The sequence below is a fragment of the Parasteatoda tepidariorum genome, chromosome 4 (assembly GCF_982258835.1).
Source record: "Parasteatoda tepidariorum strain Cologne lab strain chromosome 4, Ptep-v5.0, whole genome shotgun sequence".
NCBI lineage: Eukaryota > Metazoa > Arthropoda > Arachnida > Araneae > Theridiidae > Parasteatoda > Parasteatoda tepidariorum.
This window is the reverse complement of record NC_141758.1, coordinates 56,581,128-56,608,733: the sequence shown is the minus strand read 5'-3', so window position 1 is coordinate 56,608,733 and position 27,606 is coordinate 56,581,128. Positions and strand designations below refer to the sequence as shown.

At 27.9% G+C, this 27,606-nt stretch overlaps 1 protein-coding gene across 1 annotated transcript in view; it reads right to left on the bottom strand.

Moving 5' to 3' along the window:
• Positions 1-15,428: 15,428 nt before the first annotated feature.
• LOC107451329 (uncharacterized) overlaps positions 15,429-27,606 on the bottom strand; it is a 95,226-nt gene continuing 83,048 nt past the window's right edge. The window contains exon 2 of the mRNA XM_071182327.2: positions 15,429-16,163. Within this exon, the coding sequence (XP_071038428.2) occupies positions 15,485-16,153 (669 nt within the window). The 5' untranslated portion in view covers positions 16,154-16,163 and the 3' untranslated portion in view covers positions 15,429-15,484. The remainder of the gene's footprint in view (positions 16,164-27,606) is intronic.

The following is a 27,606-nucleotide window of genomic DNA, read 5'->3' as shown; positions in this document are numbered from 1 at the left end:
CTTTTGCATTTGGGAAGTTCGATTGTACTTTGATTTAACTGGGAAACTTTCAAAGTATTTCCATCTAAATACTTCACTTGAGTAATCATGAAATTATATTAAAAGCTCATTTTAAATGTAATATTTTTAACTTAATAAATTTATTGAAAAAATCACTGAAACTATTTACATATATTGTAAAATCGAATTTTTTTTTTTTTTTTTTTTTTTTTTTTTGTAAAATATATAATGTTTTTATTAAAAGGAAAATAACATATTTTTTAAATTGTCGGCGCATTGGAGGTTTATAAAGAACGTATAAAGAATTTTTTCTTAGAAAAATCTAACATTCCAAAATTCCGAACGAATGAATCAGTAGTGGTATGATATTATATGAATGAGTATCTTTTTGAAGCGAAAAAGAAAAGTAAAAATATCGAAGAAAAGCTGTGCTTAGCCGTTTTATCCAAATAACATGCTCCATTATTTTGATTTTGGGACTTTGCCCTATCCGCTTTCTCATGATTAGAGCTTTCGGTAACGAAACCAAAGTTCCTTTGTTAGATCTCAGCCAACATCAACGAGCATCCTTAGCGAACTCCCCCGTATCGATAACCATGGATGATGAACGTGATGATATCTTACTCCTCAATAGACAGCAGCACACGATTTGCATTGATACAGTCGGGATCTGGCTTAGTGACTCTACCGAATCACTGATTGTAAAACCGACTGTGAATTGAGCTATATAGCTATAGATGGCTATAGATCTTACACCTGTTTCCTACAGTAGTGAAAACTTGAGACCACGAGCCCAAGCTAACTATTCCCAGTTCGATCTGCTTTTATGTCCTTCACCACAAAGTTCATGTCTGGTATTGCCGTATCGGTTGATATAGATCTATAAAGAGAAAATTGTACCTGGTAAGAGAATTTCTAATTGTTGTATGCTTTCTTTTTCTTCATTCATATTTTGAATTTCACCATAGTTAAATTCGATTAAGAAAAGGGTGGTCAGTCTTTTTGGAAAAGATTGAAAATTTCAGAAGAAAAAAAAATTATACATGCATTTTCTACCTTTTCTCCCACAACATTCAATTCTACAACAACTCCACTTTAAACAGTTAATTCTAAATAATTATTTAATAGTCAGTTTAATTTGGAATTTACATTTATTTCCTTGTAAAATCATCTATATTCGAAGAATTTCTTAAAGATAAAATAACTAAATCGTGTATTTTAAATGATCAGTTAATCATGTTAATTTTGAATAATAGTTTGAGCTTATTATGTCCAAAATAGAAAATACTTGTCCACGATCTGTTGGTCCAAACTAAGGGGATATAAGTAGTAAAACTGTAGTTGTCACTACCTTTTTATTTATTTATTTTGTAGTTTGTGGTATAAAGTGCTATCTTTTAAAGCAAAATAACGCAATGATGCAATAGCAAAAAAGTCAATACCAGCCATCACTGTCATTCAAACCTGAGTGGCTTTACTGGAAGGTGAAGCCACTCAGGGTACAATAATAATAATTCAATATAATAGTAAAAGTCAGTACAATAATAAAAGTCAGTACGGTGACTCTACTGAGTCACCGTACTTCTTTAACTGCCTAAGATTAATTAACGACCAAAAAATGACCCCCTAAATTTCCGACCACTGGTCTACACATATAACAATATCTGACAGCCAAATCGTTTAAATTTTCAAAATTGCCCCATGGACAAATTTCTGAAAATTTATATAATTTGTGAAGAAGGGTTTTTTATTGATTCTGACAAGGTTCCAGTAGGCGAAATTATTATTATTATTGAAGTTTAAATAAGTATCGACTGGCACTGTTACCAATCCTGTCACATTTTTGGCATGCGTTCCGTGCCGTGGGTTTGTTTAAAAAGATATAAAAATGTATTTACCTTATTTACATTTTTTCCGATCATTTCTAAGCTAAATAATAATAAAAAAATAAAAAATAAAAAAAACGAAATACTCATGCAAAACATGCATGAAATTATAATTGAAATGAAATATTACGTGTTTGCTTGATATGGTACTATTGATAGGTGCAAGAATTTTTCGACTTGCACCAATACAAGAAATAAAAATTAAAAAGGAAGAGGAACAAACTTTTGACAAAAACTCCGACTAAATTATTTTGAACTTCTGCAGTTATCTTTCGTACTTTGAGGCTCTAAAAAACAAATTCGGCGAAATTGAAAGCATGCTATTAGTTGTTTATTCAGAGAAATTACTCTTCGTATCTGATTTTGCAATTTTATTCTTCGGTAACATTAGTAATTAGTTAATACAGGGTGTTTCGTAAGGACCGTCTTTTATATTTTTAGAGTCCACATTGGGGCTGCAAATTAATATTTAAGCAAGAAAAAGTCAGGAAAGCTTCGAAATCTGGCAAATTACAGTAGAGGAAGCAGATGTAATAAACATCATAGCAGGCATAATTGGATGTTGAAACTTGAAGACGTTTCTAATAATCGTCTTGCGATTCCTCCCTGCATGCTCTCGCAATCAAACCTGTCTAGTGACTCCTTTTCATTACTGTGATTTGTCAGATTTGTATAGCCCTTTTGTTTAGAATTTTTTGTTTTCCTTTCTGATGAGGATTCTGGAATTACATATTACCCATTAATGGTCGCATAATTGTGAATAAAACTGTGATAAAAATGTCTTTTTTTTTATCTAGAAAATTTTATAAAACTAGGTGTTTGTATTCATTTTAAATTTTCGGGTTACTCGCAAATATACATGCTTGATGAGAGCTGACATCTAGTTTAAAATAAACCAGCTATCACTAAATTAATTAAAAATAGTTTAGTATTGCCTCTGATATTGTCTACATTGAAAAATAAATATGGCTCAATGCATATAAAATAGATTCTTTTTATCTTCTTGGCACGTTACTTTTTAATACTCCAGACCGGAAATATCACGGGCAAGCGAAATGAAGGGCGAAACTTCACCCCATCATTTTGACGGGAGTGAAAAGTAAAGAGTTAAGAAGGGGCTTTACAAAAACACCCTGTTTAATGATTCGTACCATTAAAATTGCAGACCGATTTCATAATTTTCAGTTCCAAATATAAAAAGAAAGTTACTATTATTTTAATACTCTGTATGCCGTTTAGTAATGCAGCTCTTCATGTGCTTTCTATTTCTATTTCTTTTTAATATTACATGCATTGTTATGATCCAAATTATTATTTGGCAATACTTATATCAAACACTGCATGCTGTGGGACAAAGTAGTAGAAAGTGTTCCGCAATAATTTATTAAAAAATAAGTAGTATATTAATAGATATCTTTAGAATTCTTGTCAAAATGGAATTAAAATACTATACTCATTCGGAAACACCACTAAATAGTTAAGAGTCATTTTCATTCTGAAGAAAAGATTCTACTTTCTCCATATTAACCTATTGATAATAATACTATTGCAATTTTCTTAATGTTAATCAACCAATTAATTGCTTCAATTTCTTTAAGCCAATTTTTTGTTTTAATTTTATAATGAAATATGTTCTATCGAATCTATTTAGAAACTTAACATTTTAAGACTTTCAGTCTTTTTAAACATCTTTCAAAGTTCGAGTATTGCTAGTTTTAATAAAACACGTTTCAATAAATAAAATGAAAAAAATATACAATTTCAAAACTTTTCTATAACTATATTTATATACCCTACCAAAATAACTTGGACCCTCATTAAACCAGTATTCTTTTATCTTGACTCAATAAAGGTAAAAAGGATTGATATTTTTCGCCATTGTCCCTATATAGAATCATTGGATCACAGAATCATTGAATATTTTATATCCATTATTCAGCCAATATCGGCCCTATATAGAATTGTCCATTTCACCCGATATTTTACTGCCACTTTTTCAACCAATATCGGCCACTTTTCAACCAATTCAACAATTAGAATTGTTATTGCGTCATTTTTGGACCAATACTAAAAAATCTTGACATCCCAATATTAGTACCTTGGTACGCGTTCTTATAGGCAAAATATATAGGACCTATAGGTGTTCTTATTTTGAACCCAACTGGGGCCAAGGTAAAATTGTTGCTTTTATATATATATATATATATATATATATATATATATATATATATATATATATATATATATATATATATATATATATATATATATATATATATATATATATATATATATATATATATATATATATATATATATATATATATATATATATATATATATATATATATATATATATATATATATATATATATATATATATATATATATATTATATATATATATATTATAATATATATATATTATATATAATATATATATATATATATATATATATATATATATATATATATATATATATATATATATATATATATATATATATATATATATATATATATATATATATATATATATATAAGAAGAGAATGGAATGATAGCACATAGCCAATCACAGAAGACTTCTGGTTAGTAACGCACAAAACAGCCAGTCAAAATTGAGAATGCATGTGTGTGAAAAGGTAATAATTTTTAATAATGCTGTCAAAAAATACAAAATACAAACTGACCTCAAATAAAACTCAGAGGACTTCGAATCAAATAATTAAGAAAACTCTACTATTACGTTTATAAAAAGGAAGATTTATTAACTCAACAACAAAATTATAACATCGCCATTCCAAAAAAAAAAAATGATTATTATGAAATACACTTTATGCAAACGATTGTTTATGACGTCATTAGATAAAAGTGTCATTAACGCAATATTATCCAGTGTTTATTAATAATTTTGAGTGGCAATGTAAAAACATAGTTGTTCTAAAGTTTTATAAAAAAATGTTTGTTTTGATAAAACTCAGTTATTTATTTTAGAATTCCAATATATTTTAATAGCTCTGATAAATCGGGTAAAGTTATTGGAAGCACGAATCAACACTCTCTCAAAAAACTATTTGCATTCCAAATTATCAAAATATATTGAACAAAGTTTACTTTAAAATACTTGTATCTTTCATAAAAAATGGATCGCTGTGAATATCTTAGGCGATATCAACAGCAACATACAGCTGAACATAATTTAGCAGCACAAAATTACCTGAAAAATAATCGTAGTGCTATCAATACGCGACGGCGGAATGCGCAGCAAAGAAACGTTGAAGAGTCAAGATGTGAAAACGAATACCTTGGTGAGTCTTTATCAGACATTATAGCCCCTTTTCCCGCTGTAACATTTAGTGATGAATGTATAAACTGTGGCGCTCCTTCGTTTCCCGCAGAGCATGGCAGAACGAAATTTAATTGCTGCCATCATGGCAAATTTGAGCTCGCCAATCTGGAATATCCAGAAGTATTAAAAGATCTTTTACTTGGCAGTCATTCTGATGCAATTAACTTTAAACAGAATGTTCGATCGTACAACTCTGCATTTGCGATGGCAACTTTTTGCCCATCTCATGAAATTTCTTTTAAACTGATCAGTTGTTTTACTTTTAAATGTGATGTCAATGCTACCGCTACAACAAGCTTGATCCCTCCTAATAATCAAAATCACAAATTTGCTCAACTTTATTTATTTTTATAATATTGTTTGTATTAAAATTGCTTTATATAAGCTTATAATGCTGTTAATAAGCACCTCTGACATTTTACAATCCTATCATATTCTCTCTATGTGATGTTGGTGCAGAAAAATTACCAGCTAATCTCCATGAAAACAACTTTAATTTTGTTCGCGAAGCAAACAAAAATGTAATTGCGTAGCAATTATCGGGGGTTGGCGAGCGGTAGCGAGCAGGGGGCACAGCCCTCTAGTATGTATATATATATATATATATATATCTATATATATATATATATATATATATATATATATATATATATATATATATATATATATATATATATATATATATATATATATATATATATATATATATATATATATATATATATATATATATATATATATATATCCGATGTAAATTTTTTTAGACAATTTTTTAATTTTTTCTTCTTCTTAGATCAAAGATATTTTTGGGCTCATTCCTGTGCAGAAGTTTTTAATGAATCCAGTTGTGTAAGAAATGATTAAAAATTCGGAAATAGTTATCAGAATATGTCAAATAATTAAGTATCATTAGCAAAATTAAGCAAATTTTTTAAAGAATAGCAAAATAAAAAATTTCGTACTTTTTATTTTGTAGTTCTTGGAAACATAAAACAAGAACTGAAATCTTAAAAATAATTTTGAAATAAAGGGCATAAAAATAGTTTACATCATCCAGAAATCAGTTTTTTTTTAATTTTCCTTTTTCATGGAATTATATTAAAATGATAGTAGCCATCAAGTTATTCCATAATCATCCTATTTTATGATGATAAGAATCAGAAATGACAATTATCTCAATATCAGAACTGTTAATTTTTTATGATGGTCTGTTTATACTGGATCAATTAGAATTTTATTCATAACATGATGAATATAAACTAATGAAAACTGTAAACCCATTATTCGAATTCAAACTAATTTATAATGATCCACTGTAAAGTTATTTGTTTGGATAGTCTATACCTGTTGGATGAATAGTAGTTCCATGAATATTTCTAGACACATATGAATATTTTTTGAGAAATATGTCGCCAACTCTCTTATGAAATCAGTTTACCTAAATAGATTCCACCTTACACACAAACGGTGCTTCCTTGGTATGTAGATGTACTAATCCTTGGTATTCTTTTACGAATAAATACGTTTAATAGATAATAATGAGTTCCTTCCAAATCAAATAACTATCACTTTGGAGGCTAAGCAAGACACGTCGATTGGCACACGTAAATGCGATTCAATAAAAAGGATCTTTTAAGATAAACACAGCAATCTGTCCATTGGGCCAGTGGAGGCCTGACCAGTGGAGGGCTGTTCTCTTTACAGATGATTTTAGGTTACGCATGTGACACGAAAATGGCTGGTCGTTTCGCGAACAAACCATGGTCATTAGCGCTCGTTGAATGAAGTGTCGAACAGGGGTTACACCAAGATTTGATAATCTTTTTCATCCTTTTAAAAATTAATTTGTAGCTCACAATTCTGCGTACCTTTTATTGTATTGTTACAAGGATTCTAATAAGAATATTTGTTAAACTGGTAATGACATACACTGCAGCACCTATAGGTTGTGTCAATTTTATGTTTTACTTCTCATCCCCTTTCCTTGCGTCAATTTGAGTAAAACAGACAAAATAGCACACAAACTTTGAGAAAAGTGTTTTTTATTTAAATCAATATTCAAATTCAAAACTTAAACATAGAGAAGTCATAAAATTCATAAATGGGATTTGGTTTTGTTTATACAAATGTCGAGAGAGTGTTACATGTAGAAATGTGCTTTGGCATGCACACAGTAATATTTCATAAGACATGCCATACAGAAATCACACAATATATGCTTTAAGAAACAAATCTGGTCATGACAATACGTGATTTCATTCATTTTAGCAAGCATCTATGTATGGCAAAAGAGCATCCTCGATTCTAGTTTGCAATGGTAAATAATCATGAGTGAAGTACATTGAAAGGAAGCTGGCCACATGAACAAAAACTAACAAATTAATGTTTGTCTTCAATGTAACTAATTAGGCATAGTTAAGAGAATATTAATGCTATAGAAACAGCAGCTGTGCTTTAAGCTAGGATTCAATAGATAATTGTTATATGTCAGAAGAACTTTCAAAATCTAAATCTATTAGATGAGCTGTTGCTTAAACGTTTATAATATATATCTGTCTTATCTTGTTTAGTATTCATTTATATATATTAATTAAGAGAATGTTTAATATGTTAATTACGTGAAAAAAAATTAAACTAGTAAAGAGAATTTAATTTTTGATAAGACTGCAGAAATAATGATATGTGAAATATAATGTATAAAAAGAAATATAAATTTATATGATAAGAATATCTTTTACACACTTCGAGAAGTACCTTTACTTATTCGAGAAGGACCTTTACCCAAGTTGGTATACAAAAATATAGCAAAATTGGTTTAATATTTTTTCGGCTCTTTGCAAGCGTCTGACGGTCCTTTGCAAAAGGCACCTACAAGTCTCATTGCCAGGAGCCAAATAAATGACGTTGTAATATTTGGAGTAGAGTCGGATTTTCCAGTTAGCCTGCGACGTACATATTTACGAATTACCAAAAAATAATGTACTGGCTCAAATAAGTATTGCAAATTCAATTCATATAGAGTCAATGTTTTTACTAACACATACATTTTTTCCAGAAGTTTCTAAAGGCATCAAAACGTGCTCTTAATTTTTATCACATAAATTTAGATTTTTCATACACATTGTATTTTGATTAAGTGCGTTATAGATCATTTTATCCACAACAACTATTTAAACCTAATAATATGTAGTTTAACTTCGGAATTTTTCATAACATTAATGTAAATGAAGACAATTTATATATGTATGTTCGTGAGTGTTTATAAACCATATCAGATAAATAATAATAAACTTGCAATCCACATTAAGGACTTTTAATAAGGGACAAATATCAACACTATTTATTTTCCGGAGTTAGTTTGATTTCACTTAACATCTATGTTAGAGGCAGAGAAAATTCCATCGAACGCTACATATTCTACCCTAATCTAAATAAGAGAAGGCTGAAATTGTAATATGTTTTGAGCATTATATATGAAGGCTTAAATTGCCAGGGAGAAGTTTCTCGTAGCTGACGGTATTTTAAAAGTCTAACACCAAAACAATATTTCGATAGCTTTCGTTCAAGCAGCCCTATTATAACAACACCGTATAAATTTTTTTCAATAGCTTTCAAATCCGAGAGTACTACACTTGTATTTGCCGTAGCCGATATAGCCGTCATTTCAAAAACTTATATAGTATACAAATAAAGATCCATATTGGTCCTTTCTATTGGATTAAAAATACAGTAATCATTTATAAGTACTTTCAATAAAGAAATTATACGAACTGCTATGTTATATATTTTTTAATTTAGTTTGAAGTTGCTTATAATGTATAATTAATTATATGTTTAAGACGAATAAAGAGTAAATTTCTCTGAAAAATAGTTAGAAGCATTGAAATAATAGAAGCAAGAACATTGTGAAGAAAATTTTTTGATATGTGGCTTAGTAAATGATCAATTACAAGTAAGTCGGATTTTTTTTTTTTTTTTTTTTTTTTTTTTTTTTTTGCTTTCTGTTTTAACAAATACACTCCAAAACTAATCGATGCAAGCTACGCCGTACACCAATTTCTTACAAGTGACAAGTTTAGCACCAGGTCACTGAACTTTTTTTAGCTGCCCTTAACAGTTGTTGATATTTCATTTGAGGTTTGAATTGTTATTTTTAATAGCTCTTTTGTATTTTTAACACTTTAAAGAGTGACAAAATATTTATTGTAATTAATGAAAATATTCAAAGATAAAAGAAATATTTTGTAATGCTATACACATATCTTGGAGAAATCATCTTTTATTAACTTACCTTTCATTTAATGTCATTGAACTTATTCATTTTACACAGATTACTTTATTGTTTCACGTTTGCCAAACTTATTGCAAAATTATCTTTTATTTCAGTTTATATACAGTAAATTTGTTAATGATATAATTTTATTGATTGAAGACAATTTTTTAATTTTACATTAATTATTGTTCAATAATTATTTAAAATTGTTTTTATTTTATTATTTATCTGATTATTCATATAATCACGTTAAATTAGTTATAGCTCCAAATTTGGGATGTTATGTTCTTGACCTAATGTTGAAAACATTTATACATTATTACATAGCATTTAGATTTATTTGGTAGAATTCATACCACTAATAGTAAATTAAGGGAACACGAAGTTTTAAATTGAATGAAAATTTAAACAATTTTCTTTTTTATTGGATTTGTTTCGATTCAGATATTTCTTCTTTTATAACGTCACAAGTAGAAAAATGACAGAGTTTGCTACTTATTAAACCGAAAAAATAATTCGAATCTTCATAACTTAACTTTTAAGATTAACACTGCGTGGTTTGCAGTATGCGAAAATTGCTATGAGGTGAATTCCATTAATCAACCATACGTTAGAAACTAAGTCTAAAATATAGTTGCTTCAACAGCTGTAAGTTAATCAAAATTTCCAAGCATTTTATAGCAAAATAGAACATATTTGTTTAAAATTTATTGAGGCAAGTAAATGCCTGATTTTTTTTATAAATTAGCTGATTGATTACCAAATCAATTTGAATTTCAATTTTAATTTCATTGAAATAAGAAATAATTGTATAATTAATTATTTCATCAAAGGCAGGATTTGCAATGCAATTTTAATGAGAATATATTTATAGAATATATTTGTAGCATAAATAGATTAAGAACATTTCTTAATAAAATATGAAAACATACTAATAAATACAGTGGCAGGACCATCTCCAATACATAAACTCATTTCTGATAATTTAATTTAGTTTAGTAACAGAAAGTTCATAATTTCGTTGAAAGAATTTTCGGATATATTTATATTTCTATACATACTTTATTGTATAATACTATTTAGTTAAAAAATATATAAACATGACATATAGTTTTTCTTTATATTTTTAATAGTTACATTATTAATATTTTTTAAATTATGAAGTTTCAGTTTTTATGAACATACTTGAATTATGACAAATCATTAATTAAAAAAATTATGACTAATTTGTTTTAAGAATTGAATTTAAATTGTTTTATAAAAAAGGTAAATAAATTACAAATTCCATTTCTGTGAGTACAGTAATTTATAAAATGCAACTAATAAATTGTAAGGGGCTTTATTTTTTGAATTACTTAGTAATATTTTGACAGTAAAAAAAATGAATTGTCGTTAATTTAAAAATTAGAACAAATTTATTTTAGAAATGTAATTTTCTAAAGTAAATAAGTAAATAAGTTATAAAAACCAGTTTTGCGTGTCTATAAAGTCTTACAATTACTTAATTTATAATGCTTTCATCGATGAGCTATTAATTAAGTTTGTGTCACAAAAAATTTAAAAGATAATATATATCCAAAACTCATTAGCACCAAATTACACTTATTCACTTTTTGTTGACTAGAGAAGAGATGTGCAATTTTCAAAATTTAAATCAGAATTCAGATATTTTACTTAATATAATTTAAATGTTCAAATGCATTTTTACAATTCCGCAAAATATGCATCTCGTTAAACTAACCAATTATAACGGGAAACAAAATGGCGTAGGGTTATCAGCCCTCTAATTATTAAGAAATTAATTAAAAGTTAGGAATTAAATTAAATTTAGAAGTTTTAACTTTGATTCGACCATTTATTTATGTTTTGGAGCATGGCAACAGGAAAAGCTCATATTGTAATAATAGTAACAAGCTTGCAATGAATAATTTACAGGACGTTAACAGTAACACGCAGCTTGAAAACAATACTCGGAACAAAATACGCTGATATGAATAAAATATCAAGAAATTGTGCGTGACATATATATAAAAAAAGCAAAAGGTTCAGATGATATTGTGCACATAAGAATGGGACACCCAAATATAATGAAACTTAAATGATTTTTCTTTTTAGAATAATTTTTTAAAGTGGAATTATTCAGTCCATTTAAGAAAAATAAAAAAGAAAATTTTAGCAAATGTTTAAAATTTTGAAAAATTGATTTTTTTTAAAAATTTAGTAATATTTTTTTTACAAATCATTAGCATAATTCAAAATACTGTTATCATTTAGTTAAAAAGACTGTAAAAAATTTTGTAATTCACAAAAGAAATTATGAATGTTAGAAGCAAATATACATGAAGACACATAATACATATATGTAACATTTTTGTGCAGTGATGTAAAATTTTAGAATGTATTTTTTTTAAATATTTCATATTGTTGGATAATATGCTTATATCATCATTATTATATTTACAGCGCAGTTGTAGTTAACATACGGTGCTATAACAATTAGACAATAAAGTTTAATTATTAAGTACTGAAAATCTTTTTAATGTATCGCAGTGTGTATAATAGTTATAACTGCGAGGTGTGTTTATATACAATTGACTTATTTCGCAAAAATAAAAGAATAAGTAGTGTTGTGGAAAAATTTGTATTCATTTGAATATTTTTGGATTAACTTTGTTATGCCGGTGAAAATTTATAAATTTATTTTTAATATCATTTTCATTTTGTTCTTGTTAACAAATACACCCTTGGATAAACAGCTGGTGCTAAAAAACGTTTACTTAAAAAGGAAAGTTATTAGAATTTTTAATGTTCCTAAATTGTTTAATAAATTTCAATAATTGTTTGCATTGCTGCAATAAAAGTTTCTCAAAAATCTGGCAATTATTGCAGAAATCAGTCATTTGGAAGTTTTAGGAGGTAAATAAAAAAGTTTCTGAAATATACATTTTTAAAATTTTCGTAAAGTAGAAAAAGTTTAAAAAAGAAACCTTTTTGAAGCTTATATGTTAGATATTGTGAAGTGTAGAAATAAAAGAAATTGCAGAAACACTCTCTCATTGTAAAAAATTCCGGAACAAATTATGGTAAAAAGTATCGACACCTCAGGATACCGGTACTTTTTACCGTGAAATACAATTCAACCGGACCATGTTACGGAACGAAAAGTCTGATTTACTGCAATTTTTTCAAAAATAATTACTGTAAAATCCCTGAATCACTGTAATTAAATAAATATTGCTGTCAAAATTACGATATATTTTAGAGAAAGAAGGAAATTTATGGCAAAATATATTTTGGGGGATGATGCCTGTACTTTATACCGTAATTTTTTACTGTGCAGTACATTTCATTTGTTTTGGGTGTCCTATTGTAAACCATTAAACGTCAAGAATACTGCAAATGCATGGCAACAAATATATATCGTTAAACACATGTACAAATAGGTATAAAAATTTGCATGAATTGTTAAAAATTTAAATTCAACCATTGCATCCATATTTTTTACAAAAAATTTCTAATTCATTGATAAGATTTTATGCTCACAAATATAAATAATTTTTCAAATAGTGACAAAAAATGAAGTAAATATTTAAGATAAAAAAATATTTGTTACTAGAGTGTTTGAGTTAAAACAGATATAAGAATGGATTTGTCGAAATTCGAAACATGGATATTGTTTAGGATGTATAAATGTATTTATCGGAAAATTTCGGAACAAGGTTAAAAAATTTAAAATGTAGTTGGCTTAAATGAATCTTTTTTAAGTTAGATCAGATTTCAAACGTTCACATTTTATTATAGTTTACACCCCAAAAATTGTTTTTCATATTTATAGGAATAAAATTAAATGCAATTAAATTGTTACAGTAGAAATTGTAATTTAAAAAATATGTAGAAATGTATTTTTGCGTAAGTTAATAGATAAATTTTTTTCAGCCGTTCCAGTCAATAGTAAATTATTTTAACCAGCATATTAAGTTTTTTTCAATTTTTCTAGAAAATTTTTCTTTAGCTTCTGTATTTTATAATAGTTTAAGAAATATAAGAAAACATTTAATGATATATAACCATAATAATTAACTAAATACTTCCAAAATATTTTTTTAAAAACTAATTATTAATTTTTATGAAAATCCAAGCCTCGTTTTTATTTTTAAGTGACACTAAAAAGAATGGCGATGCAATAAACACATACGTAGAATGATCTTAAAATAAATAAGCAAAGTAAATGAAAAAAAAAACATTACTGAGAATTGATAAATTTTTTTGTGTTGTTTCACTCACAAACAACATTATTTATCATTTTAATTTCTTTGTGCGTACCACCTATGGTCAAATAATTTTCCTTTGCTTTATATACCAAGTTTAATACAATACTAGGGGGCGAAATTTGAAAGGAAATATTTAGTGTAATTAATACGGTGCAACGGTTGAAATTTTAGTGATGATAAAAATGCGAAATATTTATAACATAGAGCTGCCTAATAAGGTACACAATCTGGAAGCCTATCAACAATTTTGATTCGATTATCTGCTGATGTAATGTCCATCAACTTAATTTACCATCAAACCCTAGTATTTCAAAGAGAAACGAGTGGAAAGAAGATAGAAGTACGACTTTGTACTTTTACCTCTGGCAAATTGAATTCCTTTAATACTGAAGAATAAGGTGCCTGCTTGCAAATTACATCGTTGGGAGCTGAAAAAAAGAATTTTTTCGCTCTCTTTTGTAAGAGAAGTTGTCTTAGTTCAATAATTGAGTGTTCTTCTTACAGTCATTCTCTTTGATTAAATTGTTCCATCGGAATCCTTCAAAAAATATCGCCTTTTTTTTCCTTCCCGATATCGTCTGTTAAAATAAGTGTCTGATAATGAAGATAATTCTCGTCTGCTTTTAAAGTTTACTATGCGAACGCGCATAGTTTGTATCATTCATTCATTCAGTTAAGTGGATGATGTATGTAGCACCTGTATTAAATTAACATTCACAGAGATATGAAGTTACCAGTCTAAATTCCAATTTAAAGTCAAATATTTAAAGTCAAATATTTATGTAATTCAACTGGCTTGCTGATGTTATAAAATAGTCATAGAACAAGGTTTCTTGCTAAGATGCGAAGTTGGAAAAGAATTTTTTTTTCTTCTAAAAACAAATGTCGTAGTTTTACTTTCAGAAATTTAGAGAAAATAAGTAAATCTATGATTAATTTTCAATCTCAATAGCAGAGTAAATCTTAAAAAACTTAAATTGAAACTGTAGAAAATTGTTTCGAACATCTAGATTGAAAATTAAGCGGAAAATGAATTTTAAAAATGAGTTGATTATTCTGTTAATTAAATGGAAAATGATGTTCTCTTCGTTTTGCTTTACATTATTTGTTTTATGATCAATTAAAAAATACGGCATATAAATATTTTAATTGCTTGTTTCTGAACTATAATTAACGCAAAATAAAAAAAAATAAGCAAGTTAAACTTATGCTGCTAATAAGGGTTAAATGAATACTTAGATGTAATTTAGTACTTAAATAAGTCAGCTTTGTAAATTTAGTATTAAAATGATTCATTTTTAAAATTCTTTTAATCAGTTCTTCTTCATAGCAATATAGTTCGTCTCATTTGAATGCAGAACAATTTTGCAATTCTTATTGATTGCAATCATGATTTGCGATAAATTTGTACTGCTATTTCAATATTGCAGTAACATATTAAGACAAATTTTAGGAAAATATTAAAATTTTGGTCGAGTTTAATTTTTATGTTTTGCGACCAATGCCGTCACAATATAAGTACTTTTCAGTATTCCTATCTTTATAAGATTTTACTGATAAACGATATAAATTTTATCGGTTTCTTTTTTATAATAAAAATATTTCAAGCTTATTCATAGAATAAAATTTTCTTAATGCAACAATAAATCTTTCTTTTTATGATTTTGTTTTAATGTAACGAAAACGGTGGCGTTTTCTATTATTTTCAGTATCTTCCGCCCGAGTCATTACTTATTAGAACCTGTGTCTCAGGTATGCTGTTTGGAGGACTTGTAGGCGTGGTGCTGGTTTGATTACTTGCTGGTGTCGCCGCGTTACTGTCCTGAGCTCCAGCAGCGTCAGAATTAGGTAGTTCTGAAAACTCAGCAATATTGGCCAAAGGTTGAGCGACGTCATCATCCTCGTTGTTACCACCCGATTCACCTGACTCTACATCTACATCTTTCACGATGATCTTTTGAGGAATGTCTGTAAAGTGGGCTTCTGAACAGAAAACTTTTATAATGCACAGAACTGCCCCAATACCCAGAAGAATGAGACCGACTGACTGTGCTGTGGGTACCATGGCTCCGACCCCAACGAAGATGAGCACCAGACCGGTGATGAGGAAGAGAGTACCCATGTAGATCAGGAACTTCCGCCTCTGTCTGTCCAAGTCAGTGTCGTATCTCCTGCGGTGGCGAAACGCCCTGGCACCTGCATAGTGGCTGCCTATAGTGCTGATGCTAGGTCCACCTCGTTTCGTGAAGCTTCTGTTACGACCATTTATCGATGAGGTGCTCGAATGGTGACTCTGAGGTAAGTTGAAGCGGCCGAAAGTTTTGCTTTTTTTGCGACCTCGCCTCACGGCGACTGCAGGCATCGCAGAAATCATGTTTTAAGATCTGGAAAGACAAGAAAAGAAAGCAGTTTTAACAAATGTTGAGTAAATAACTAGTATTGTTAAAACACGAACTAGAACTGGTTAGAACACAACTTTTTTAAAAAAAAAAACTGCCAATACCAATGTTAAAAAATTTAACAACTTTTAATTATTTTAAACATAACAGTGTTAACAAAAAGAACATCATACCAAGGAACAAAACAGAAAAAACATCAGTGGCGTAACTAGATCAATGGTTATCGCATTTTAATTTATTGTCGTTTTCAAATAAATGATCTAGTTCATCGCTTTTAATTTATCCTCGTTTTCAAAATAAATGATCTTATAGTTCATCGCTTTTTAACAAGTATTAGTTTCTATAACCATTCGTGATTTTTACGATTATTGTTTCACATCTGCATTCTCAATTGAGTACAAGTACATTGCACTGTAAAAAATTTCGGATCAAATTGCGGTAAAATGTACCAGCACTTTGGATGCATCAAACGCAAAATTAATTTCTTCGGTAAAATATTTTACCGTAAGTCTTAAAATATTTATTCAATTAGAGCGATTCAGTGATTTTATGGTATTTATTACTATAAAAATTGCGATATATCAGATTTTTTGTTCCGATGTATGTCCCGGTAAAAAAGGATTTTCTGGTAAAAAGTACCGGCATCCTGAGTGTTGGTACTATTTATCGTAATTTGATCCGGAGCATGTTGCGGAACAAAAAAATCTGATATACATTAAATTTTACAGTAATAATTACCGTAAAATCACTGAATCACTCTAATTAAATAAATATTACTTTAAAAACTACGACGATATATTTTACGGTAAAAATGGATTTTACAGATGAGGCACCCTAAGTACCGTTACTTTATAGCGTAATTTGACTCGGAATATTTTTACAGGAAAAGAACTTAATGAAAATGGCTAAGATTACAAGTAATATAACGAAAGGAATTAGATACAAAAATTAAGAAAAACCGAACACTACAAAGTTAATGTTCAAAAATCGAATTTCCAGAATCAATCTTACATATCAATGTACCGAAACACAGAGTTTGTGCTGAAGACTCGTATCTGAAGCACTGAAAAATAGAAAGATTTGAATTCTTCGGATAATTCGTATAAACGGATAAATCGAATTTTTCGACATCTTACTGTAAATCGCCGTTGTATATTCAAACCTGTCTGTCAATATTTAATCTAACCATAAATAAACTATTAAACGCATGATTATATTATGAGTTGTATTTTAAAAATACTTTATGGAGGAGGGAAAAAAACGAAACCACCGCTATCGAGTAACTTCTTATACTGTGAAGTCGTAATATTACGAATAGAAATTAAAAAAAATCTATACATTCGAGACTCTACCTTGCACACAAAACGATCTTAGTTTATATTACTTGTCGTGCGCTACATAACTAGGGCCGGGATAGCCTGGTCGGTAGGACGCTGGGGCCATGTCCGAGAGTTCGTGGGTTCGAACCCCACCCAGCCGAAGACTTCTCGTGTAGTAAATGGTGGCTGATGCACGTTAAATCTGTCGAGTCGCAAAGTCCTGGTACTGGATTGGAAATCGATCGTTCTCTGATTCAGGTCAAAATTACGATCTGTGGATGAATAAATGAATGGATGCATGAATGGGTCCGCCCTATAAGCGGGTGTGACGTATGGGTGTGGCAGAAGTCGAATTCTTGGCCAAAGATGGCGCCACTGAACAACAAGAATAATCGCACCCCTCTGCCTAAACAGGCATACGATCATACGCCAATACGGATGCTACCCTATTACGGACGGTTTCTTCGTATGCTTCTGAACACTTCCTAATAAGGAAGCGCCTCTAGCCGCGTACAACAACATTTCTGGGCATGAGTTCCTATGCAATTTTAATCTTGTTGATGTGGCGTAACTCTCCTAGTAGTTTGCATTTACGCAACCTCCTGTTATATATAATAGTTTTAAACTTGTACATTTCGACAAAAAAATGGACTATAAGTGTTATTTAAAAAAACGTCTGTAGCCTTACAATCAAAACTAATTTCAGACTTGAAATTTCCACAAACGAATTGCGCAACATCAAATATTTGTATAAATGGAACCCAAATTTTTTCCCCATGCTATTTAAGAATAATTCCACCAATAATCAGCACATATTACAATAATTTCAGAGTCATCGGCCAGAGTCAAACTAAATCCATCAGCTGTTTTATAAGTTTTTTAAACTCAAGTCTCATGTTTGGTTAGTTTTGTAGTAAAAGGTATAAATCTAAAACTAATATCAACAATACACATTATCATATTCCTTCTTAGGGATCTTAGAGATTTAGACTAAATACTATGTATAATTTTCTTTTTATAATGTGAAAATACAGAGCATAGTACTATACCAAATATATTATTCGTATATTTTAAGATATTGAGTGTTTTTGCGACTCAGCTGTTTCCATACATAATTTTAAACTATCAATTTAACGCAAAGAATCAAGAATTTTTATGAAATCAGTCGAATAGTTTCAGAATAACAAAACTTCAACTATTTTTTTTTTTAAATTTTTATTTCTCGAGAACTACATATAGTCGGCAACTTTCAAACTTTTGATTCTGTATGCTTTTTTTTTAAAAAAAAAATGATAAAATACATAAATGTCATAATATTCAAGTTTTCAAATCAAATAATAATAAATAAAAAATTAATTAATAATAAATAAATGAATCAATTAATAACAAATAAATAATCAATAAAAAAATTATTCAGTTTTGCATTGAGTTATCTTAGGATAAATTAGTTTTGTAATTGTACGCATTTTTTTTCTCAACGAAACTAATTTATTCTCTTAAATAGTACCAAAGATTCTGCAGAATAAGAAAAAAGTAAAGTTAACGTAAAGAGATTAAACTATCCTCTTTACTTCCGACTTATTTTTTCGGACTACATTTTATAGATTTTGGAGAATCCAAATTTTTTCGAAAAAAAAAGCATGTTTATTCAAAGAAAGTACGTTTTTGTGTTCGATTTTATAACCGAAGTATTATCATCTTTACAAATCATTGATTATATTTAAGGTTTACCTCTTGAACCAATAAGATAGTAACGCTAAAAATATTAAATAAAAGACGTTAAAAATATTTAAAAAAAACATATGGAAATATTTTATCCAATGAGGTTAAGCGACACGCATTTCTTCATTTTATTGTTTTCTAAAGCTATCATCAGTTGAAACATATAGACGAAGATAATTCGAAAAAAAGCGAGAAAAGGGTAAAAACTGACTTTTTGAAAGGTTGCCAGTTGTCTATATCAAAACCTCCTATTTGAAACACAAAAGAAAACCTATTTCAATTTTGATTTTTCTCTTTTTGCATTTTTTGGAATTCGGCCAAAGGTTGAGTAACTAAAAAGCCGTACCTCCATTTCTTTCATTTTGTTGAAACATAGAATTGATTCAACTTTCAGCAGTTAGTAAGTCTATATTACCGCGGATACTTTTGTTAGTTGTTTACAAGTGCGGATTATTGATTTATCGAGTAGTTAATCCACAGCTATTCAATTGAGCTATTCAGGAAAATACCCATTTACTTATGAATAGTTTAAGAGAAATACTGAATGAATATGCTAAATGATTAAAGTCACTTTAATGAGGTAAAATTTGAAGTATATTAGGACCTAGCTTATTTGAAGTAATTGGGACTGAACTTATAATTGGGCTCTGATAATTAAAATATTCGATTTGTAATAGCAAGATCATTATAAATAATTTCTGAAAATCAAGTTTCTCTTAATATCAATGGTATTTAATTTTAATACAACCACTTAATAAATCCCTTTTTGCTTGAAAAGAATAATGATATTTTGTTTTAAAATTCACTTAAGCTAATTCTCCGGAGAGCGGTACTCCTTTTCTCTTATTATGAATGAACAATGTAAATAAAGTTTGATTTGAATAATCTAGTTATGAATCCTGAGCTGATTTCAATGATTTAGAAACTAATTTTATCGATTTACATTAATTTGAAAATTTTTTAAAATTCCTTTTCCAATTCTATTTGCTCTACGATATCATATTTTTTGGTACGGATAAAGTATTTTCTTTTAGAAGAAATGGAAGCCATGACCATAAAACTTAGCAACAAAAGTACTAATAACAATATGAGTGAACGAAAAGAAATTACATTTTCCACAATTCTTTGTCAACACAAAAGCAACCAACTTCAGCAATTAACGAAACATTCATTTGTTACACTAACATAAATGGTGATAGGTATATAGAGATGTCTTTGCTGAAGTCCCTTCACTTGCTTGTCCATTGGTAATCAATCAATGATCAATCAGTTACAGATGAACCAATAAGAATACGTTTTTATCGGAAAGGGAATACGACTTTTCCAATAGGAATAGTGTAAACAACTAGTTGACGTATTAAAGATGTTCGAATAATCAAAAATCCATTTCATTTAAATATCTAAGAATTCGTAGAAAGTTAATTTAATTTTGTATTATTATTGCATAATATTATTCTGAAATAAATTATATATATATATATATATATATATATATATATATATATATATATATATATATATATATATATATATATATATATATATATATATATATATATATATATATATATATATATATATATATATATATATATATATATATATATATATATATATATATATATATATATATATATATATATATATATATATATATATATATATATATATATATAAATATTAAGTCGTATAAGTATAAATATATGAAACATGTAAATATAACTGTATAAAAAAGAAAGGTATCAACCACTTTAAAAAAAAAAAATCAGTAATATTTAATAAAAATGAACACTTTTACTTATTTTATGTGGGTTAAAAAGGCAGTTTAAAATTTAGTATTAAGAAAAAAGTTTAATTTAAAGAAGTTTATTTTAAAAAAGTTTAGTTTGAAGAAGTCTAGGAAAAAGATTTATATGAGGTTATATATTTCAACTTGCTGCATTGCGTATTTTAAAAGCCAAAAGCTCTGAATAAAATTATATTGCATCAGGCATCAGCTATTGCTCCGTAAGTGGGTGTGGCTAGCGCTTGTGAAATGTGGTCGTAAGTTACATTAATTGGTACGTAATTAGATTTGAAATATGGAATTCATAATTCTCTTTGAAATGCTTAACATTTTCATGATGAAATATTTTATTAACTGAGTCTGAGGAGCCAGTATGGGTAAATTGCAAAATTTCACCAATTATGGATTTTTTTAATGTTCCAAAAATAGTTTTATATGACTATTTGGATATTCTAAAAATAATTTTACAATTTTGCCCAGGACTCAATACTTGGAGGGATATATAGTTCATTAAATTCTAATAATTAGATCGAAAGTTATTCCTTGTCCTCTAATTTATTTCACTGTTTCAATGTGATTTCTTAAAAAAATGTCTTTAAACAGTTTGATTTGAAATTAATTTTAAACAATGATTTATAGTTAGTAATTCTAGTTAGTAGTTATAAGCCTTATTTAATGATTAGTAATTCCTAACTTTGAATATTTAATTGATACTATAATTAATAAATAGTATTTTTGATTAATGTTTAGTAGTTACTTAAAACTATTACTATCCGGGAGGAAAGACCTCTAAGGGAGAGAATTAGTGGCACAGATTCAACATCATTCTGTTTTTATCGTTTGTACAAAAGGGAAAATTTTTTACAAAATAGTTAATTAATGGGGAGGTAATAGTTGTAAATCTTAAAAGGGTTAAACTGTGTCAGGCTTTGAAAATAAATAAATTATGAGATTTTTTTTTATTGAAATTAAAATTGTCTAGAAACTCAGCAGGGGTATAAATGAATCTTCGTAAAACTAAAAAAAAAAAAAAAATATATGAAAAAATTTGCTCACTATTTTTGCAAGCCGCAGTTGATATAAACATCTTTTCTCTAAACGCGCAATCGGATAAAAGGATATAAAATTATTAATTTTAAATAAAAACGCAAAAACAAAAAACTTCTTTTGTGATATAAATTATGTTGTCCATGAACTAAAAAATTATGTACAGGCGAGTTTTTGAAGGAAAATCCGTATTTGAATGAAAAAATGTAGATTTTAATGGGAAAATTACTCTTTAAGATTATAGAGCAATATAAAATTTTGCTAGTTTCATCCCAGCATTAAAAAAACAGGTTTTGTTTAAATTAGTTTTTACAATTTGAAAAATATTGATTTCAGTAAAATGTGTCAAGTTGTTGCATTCTCATTGGTTTGCGCTTTTTTAGTTGAAATGGTAATATTTTTTACAATTTATTAAATATCAATATAATATTTATAATTTGTATTCTTCAGAAGATAAACTATCAATTTTATCCATAAGAAGACTGCTGCATCTTTGTTAATTCTTGAAGTATGAAATCAATATTTATAATTTTTATTCTTAGACAGTTCAAATGTTAGTTTTATTAATGGCTAAATCTTTGAACTGACTATATCTTTATCGATTTTTGAAACATGCAAGCACTAATTTTACTTTTTTTTAATAAAATTTGTTAATTTTGAAACATATTTACAATTTAAACTATCAATTTCATGAATAATTTTTTCTTCCTTTTCATTTGCACGCGTTCTCTTCCTTAACAAGAAAATAAAAGAATCTTAAGAAAGACCGTTAAAATATTAATTTAGCTTATTCATGCGGACTTCGAATTCTTTATCGATTAGAAAATATACTCACTCGAATAATCTTTGTTAACTTAAACAACTTTTTTCAATGCTTATTCAACCAGCCATATTGTTTTTTTTTTCTCCTAAACAATCAAACTCGCACCAGTTTGATTTATATTTATCTAAATATATTTCATTACCAGTCAGAAAATTAATATAGTTAGTTCCCTCAACTATACATTTCATCGACCATAAATCTTGCGAAGTACAAAACTTTCACGGCGTTTGTGCTGCAAATTTAATTAATTCCCCTCTCCAACAAGAGCCATGGGAGAAAATGAAATGATGTAATATGAAGTCTCATGGATCTAAAGAGTTGTAAGCTGTAACTTATTTGCAAATATATTGTTTTGGTCCCTTGCCATTCATGCTTCACATACTTCGAGTAACAGGCAATTACTGCCGCAGTTAGCTGAATTGAAGCAGGTATTTGACTGAGATTCTGAGGCATTAGGGAGGCGCTTATGTAAGCGATGTCTACTCACGCATACATTTGAATGCACAGAAATAAATATTTTTACTATACGTTTGGTTTTGAATAATATTTTATGTTCGTTAATGAATGTATAGTTAGTTCTTTGTTTGACTTTTTTTAGTAAAAAAGAGATTGTTTTATGTGGGGATTGCAAAAGAATCGAATGAAAATAAATGTTTAAAGAAATTGAAGAAAATCATTATCCATCCACCGTAAGAAGACGTTTGCTCTTTGGAGGATACATTTCAACAGAAATCAATGTGTGTGGTGGTCTTATTGTGTAGAAGAATCTTCTTTAGTAGAGCTTTTCCCCTTCTACCTTAAACTGCCTTAAATGCTTTTGCATCCTTCGCGTTACATCTTTCGAAGTTTCCTACAACACAAGAATGAACACAATACTCCAGACATGAAACTAACAGAATTTTCTGTTTGGTCCCTATTAGAGACACGAGTTTGTGATAAACCTCATAAGATTTTGGAACTCCTAAAAATTAGATAGAATTTTCTGCCATAGATCACAACATACTTATTGATTACAAAATATCAGTAAGTCATTTAGCATGAATAATAAAAGATTCTGAGACATATTTATAGTTTTGCATTAAGGTTAGGGGTGATCACTAGAAAAATTATAAATATGTTACAACAGAGCGAAAAATTTCTACTCGCCATTGGCGACCGAGTATTTAGAACCGGCGAGTAAGTTTTATCCTATAAAATGCTGTGTTTCAAGTCGAACACATATTTTTCCTAGAGTTGTTGTTCTTAATTGACAAATATTAAAAATGGGGAGTGGAAGATTAAGATTTTCGTTTTTGTTTGTTATGCTTGTGTTAATAATATTTAAGGTGGATAAAATAAATGTTAAGTGAGCCAATTTTTGGTTTTCACTTTGTCTCACTCATTCTTATAATACAAAATGGATTATAATTAAATAAATAAATACATTTTAGCAGCTATTTTAATTAATAAATAAATTTAATAACTAAACTATTTTTAAAATGGTGGTCTACAAACATTTTTAATACTTTTTTTGACGTTATTTTTCAATTCTTTAACAGTTCGAAAATATTGGTTTATTGATGCTTAATAAATCAGAATAGAAGCAAGTTATTGATCAAGAAAATCATTAAAATCTCATAAATCACTTTTTTTTTAAAGAAATGATGAAGAAAATTGCTGATCATGAAAAAGACCCTTCATTTTAAGCTGTCATTTGTAGTAGAAAATAATGTATCATGTTCGAAAGTATTCTTCACAATCTGAAGAAAATATTTACCGATTGTTTATTTTTATCCTTTGGATCATGAACTAGCGATCTATATTTTGTGGTTTGATGAAACTAATTTAAAAAAAAAGCGTTTAAAACTAAAGGTACATTGTTTTTACAAATTTTGTGAATGCACAATCGTAGTTCATACAAAAATTAATTTATCAAACAGGCATATGTATCAAATACATTTAGTACATGCATCTCATTATGCAAGAAGCTTATCGAATCTCTGAATCATTTAACGAATCTCTCTAACTGTAATTTATCAATGTAATTTGTACTAAAAAATAATAATTGTAAAACGATTAATAAATTTACACACCGATTTAAATAAGTTTGTCTTAAAATGTAGCGAATCAAGGTAATAACATAGAATCAAATTATGATAAAGAAGCAACAATTTTAGTTTGAACCTCTTAATTTAAAAAAACAGTCAATATTAAAAATTTAACTATAGCACACTAGAATAAGAAAAATAAATATAACAGGTAAATACATTTAAATTAGGGATGCAAAAATATTAGGAAAACGATACCATTATGACTTTTATTAATTTTTATCTTGATAACAACCAAAATATATAGAAACCAATGTGGGAGAACTGGATCCTACCGTTTGATTTTCCGGCTAATAAAAACTTCATCATTAGATGTTATTAGTAGGAGTTATTATCATTGTAATTAAATTTAGCGTTTAAGAGAATTTTCGAGTGAATAATGTTAATTTGAGCAAAGTTTTGTACAAAAAATTACTTTAATGGCAACAACTCTGTAAAAGTGGAAAAATGATTATATTATCTTAAACAGCAGTCTCATGTTTTGACGAAAAAATACAAATATCTCTAAATAACTTCACTAAGTCAATAAATCTTTCCAAAATATTTTCTGAATCTAGGTAAGTAAAGTTTTTCACGTAACTAAATTAAAATATGAAAGAAATATATGTTTATGTATTTAAGATGTGGTAAATATAGACCTGGATATAATGAAATGAATTATTCTAACATAATGTTTCCAAGAATAATTTTTTAAATCGTAATTACTTAAAATACAATCTGTTCTAATGCGCAAACATAGAAACTTACCTCTACCTTTTTTTTAAACAAAATTTTAAAAGAAATGCTGTAAACAGTTTATTTATAAAAATTATATTTTTCATAGCAAAGAACTAAATGCTCTAAATATGCAATAATTTTCAAGAATATTAAAATCGTTTGGTTTAAACATTTATTCATTTATTGTTTTCAATTCGCGATCGCAACGCTCGAGTACGCCGTCTAGCGGGAGCCTGTAAATATCGGTCATTAATTTATCACGTTTTCATTTAGTTCCATCAAAGTCATTGACTGAATCAGACGCCATTTTTTAGCAGCAAATAAGAAACAAAATTTCCCTAAGGAAAAGGCCGAAGAACTTGAAAAAAATCTCCAGAATATTAGTAAATCTTTCAGGAACAGAACACGCCAAACATTTGAAGAAAAATTCTTCAATAATTTTTCATTTCTATTATCAACAAACTTGCAACTGATGACTTCCGATTTCGGATACTGTTACAGATGTGTGTATTAAGGTAAAATGCATTTCTTCTGTCTTCAATTCATTACGAATTAAAGTGAAGTCAACATTGCTTTCGTCATTCCAGTGAATAAATATGAATTCAGAACATACAGAATTGTAATAGTTATAGCATATTCTTCTTCGTTATAGAATAGTATATATTTCTGTATCCATATAATTCGGAAAACAACAATAAAAAATTATCCAAGTTACTTGAAATAGTGCCATTTGTGCTGATTCTTAATTAATTTAAATCGTTTTCTTGGTAAGTTTTTTTTTAATTTTGAAAGAATAAGTTCAACTAGAATTCAGCTATTCTGTTTTTAGCTACATATTCAAATTCATATCAATTATAAAATTTTGCTGTGTAGTATGTTATCTAAAAGTAATGAAGGTATAAACTATGTATCTATTATTTGAGAATAAAGTTTTCAAACAAGGAACTTATCATTTTGGAATTCTCCGGGAATCATAAATCAGGTAAGTGCAATGATTTTTACAATAAAAAATTTGCTTGTAAATATTTTTTTTTTCATTTGATGATGGTTCTCTACAGAATGGTTTTTTACGTCTGATTAAGAACTATAAGAATAATAAAAAAAGAAACAATATGAAAGGTTTTATTTCAATGTTAATAATTCTTAAAATCGTTTTTTTTATCCTAAGAATTCTTTATTTTCCGTTTTTTAGTTTATAATTTTTTGATAAAAATTGTTCTCAAAATACTTTTGAAAAATTAAATGGTATAACATTATGTGTTTATGTATACTTCTTGTATATTCCAATGTTTGAAATAATATGATTCAGAAAAGTATGGAATAAAAATTCGGTACTTACGACGTATTAACGCCACCGCCGCTACAGATTTGGCGGTTTTTAAGTGCCGCCAATCTACACTTAAAATTTTTGCGACAGTTCATAAAATAAAACACTTTATTTAAAATCAAAATAGTTAATTGGATTTCGGTGGAAAATGAGCCGATATAGAGTTTAGCATGGATTCAAAACAATCATATCGCCATATGAACTCTGATGAATAAGATTCCAAATGAAATAACATTTCCAAAACGTACGTTTGCCAAGATAAAGTTTTATGTTGTGGGAATTGGTACATTTTCGTTTTTTCGGTAAAATATTTCCCTCCTGAAAAAATAAAATTGCATCTTGTTTTGTTTTTGGCAAATCCCAAAGACGAATATTCGTAGCACTAAAAATGGCGACAAAAAAGAATTGTTTTTTTTTTGTTTTTGTTTTTGTTTCGTGAGCATTCTTTATTTTACGTTTCTTAGTTTCTAAATAATGATTTTTATTGAAACTTGAAATTTTTTGATAAAAATTGTTGTCAAAAAACGTTGTTTACAAAATTAAATTTCATAAAATTATGAGGCTTATGTATACTTTTTGTTCATTTTAATTTTTGAACTA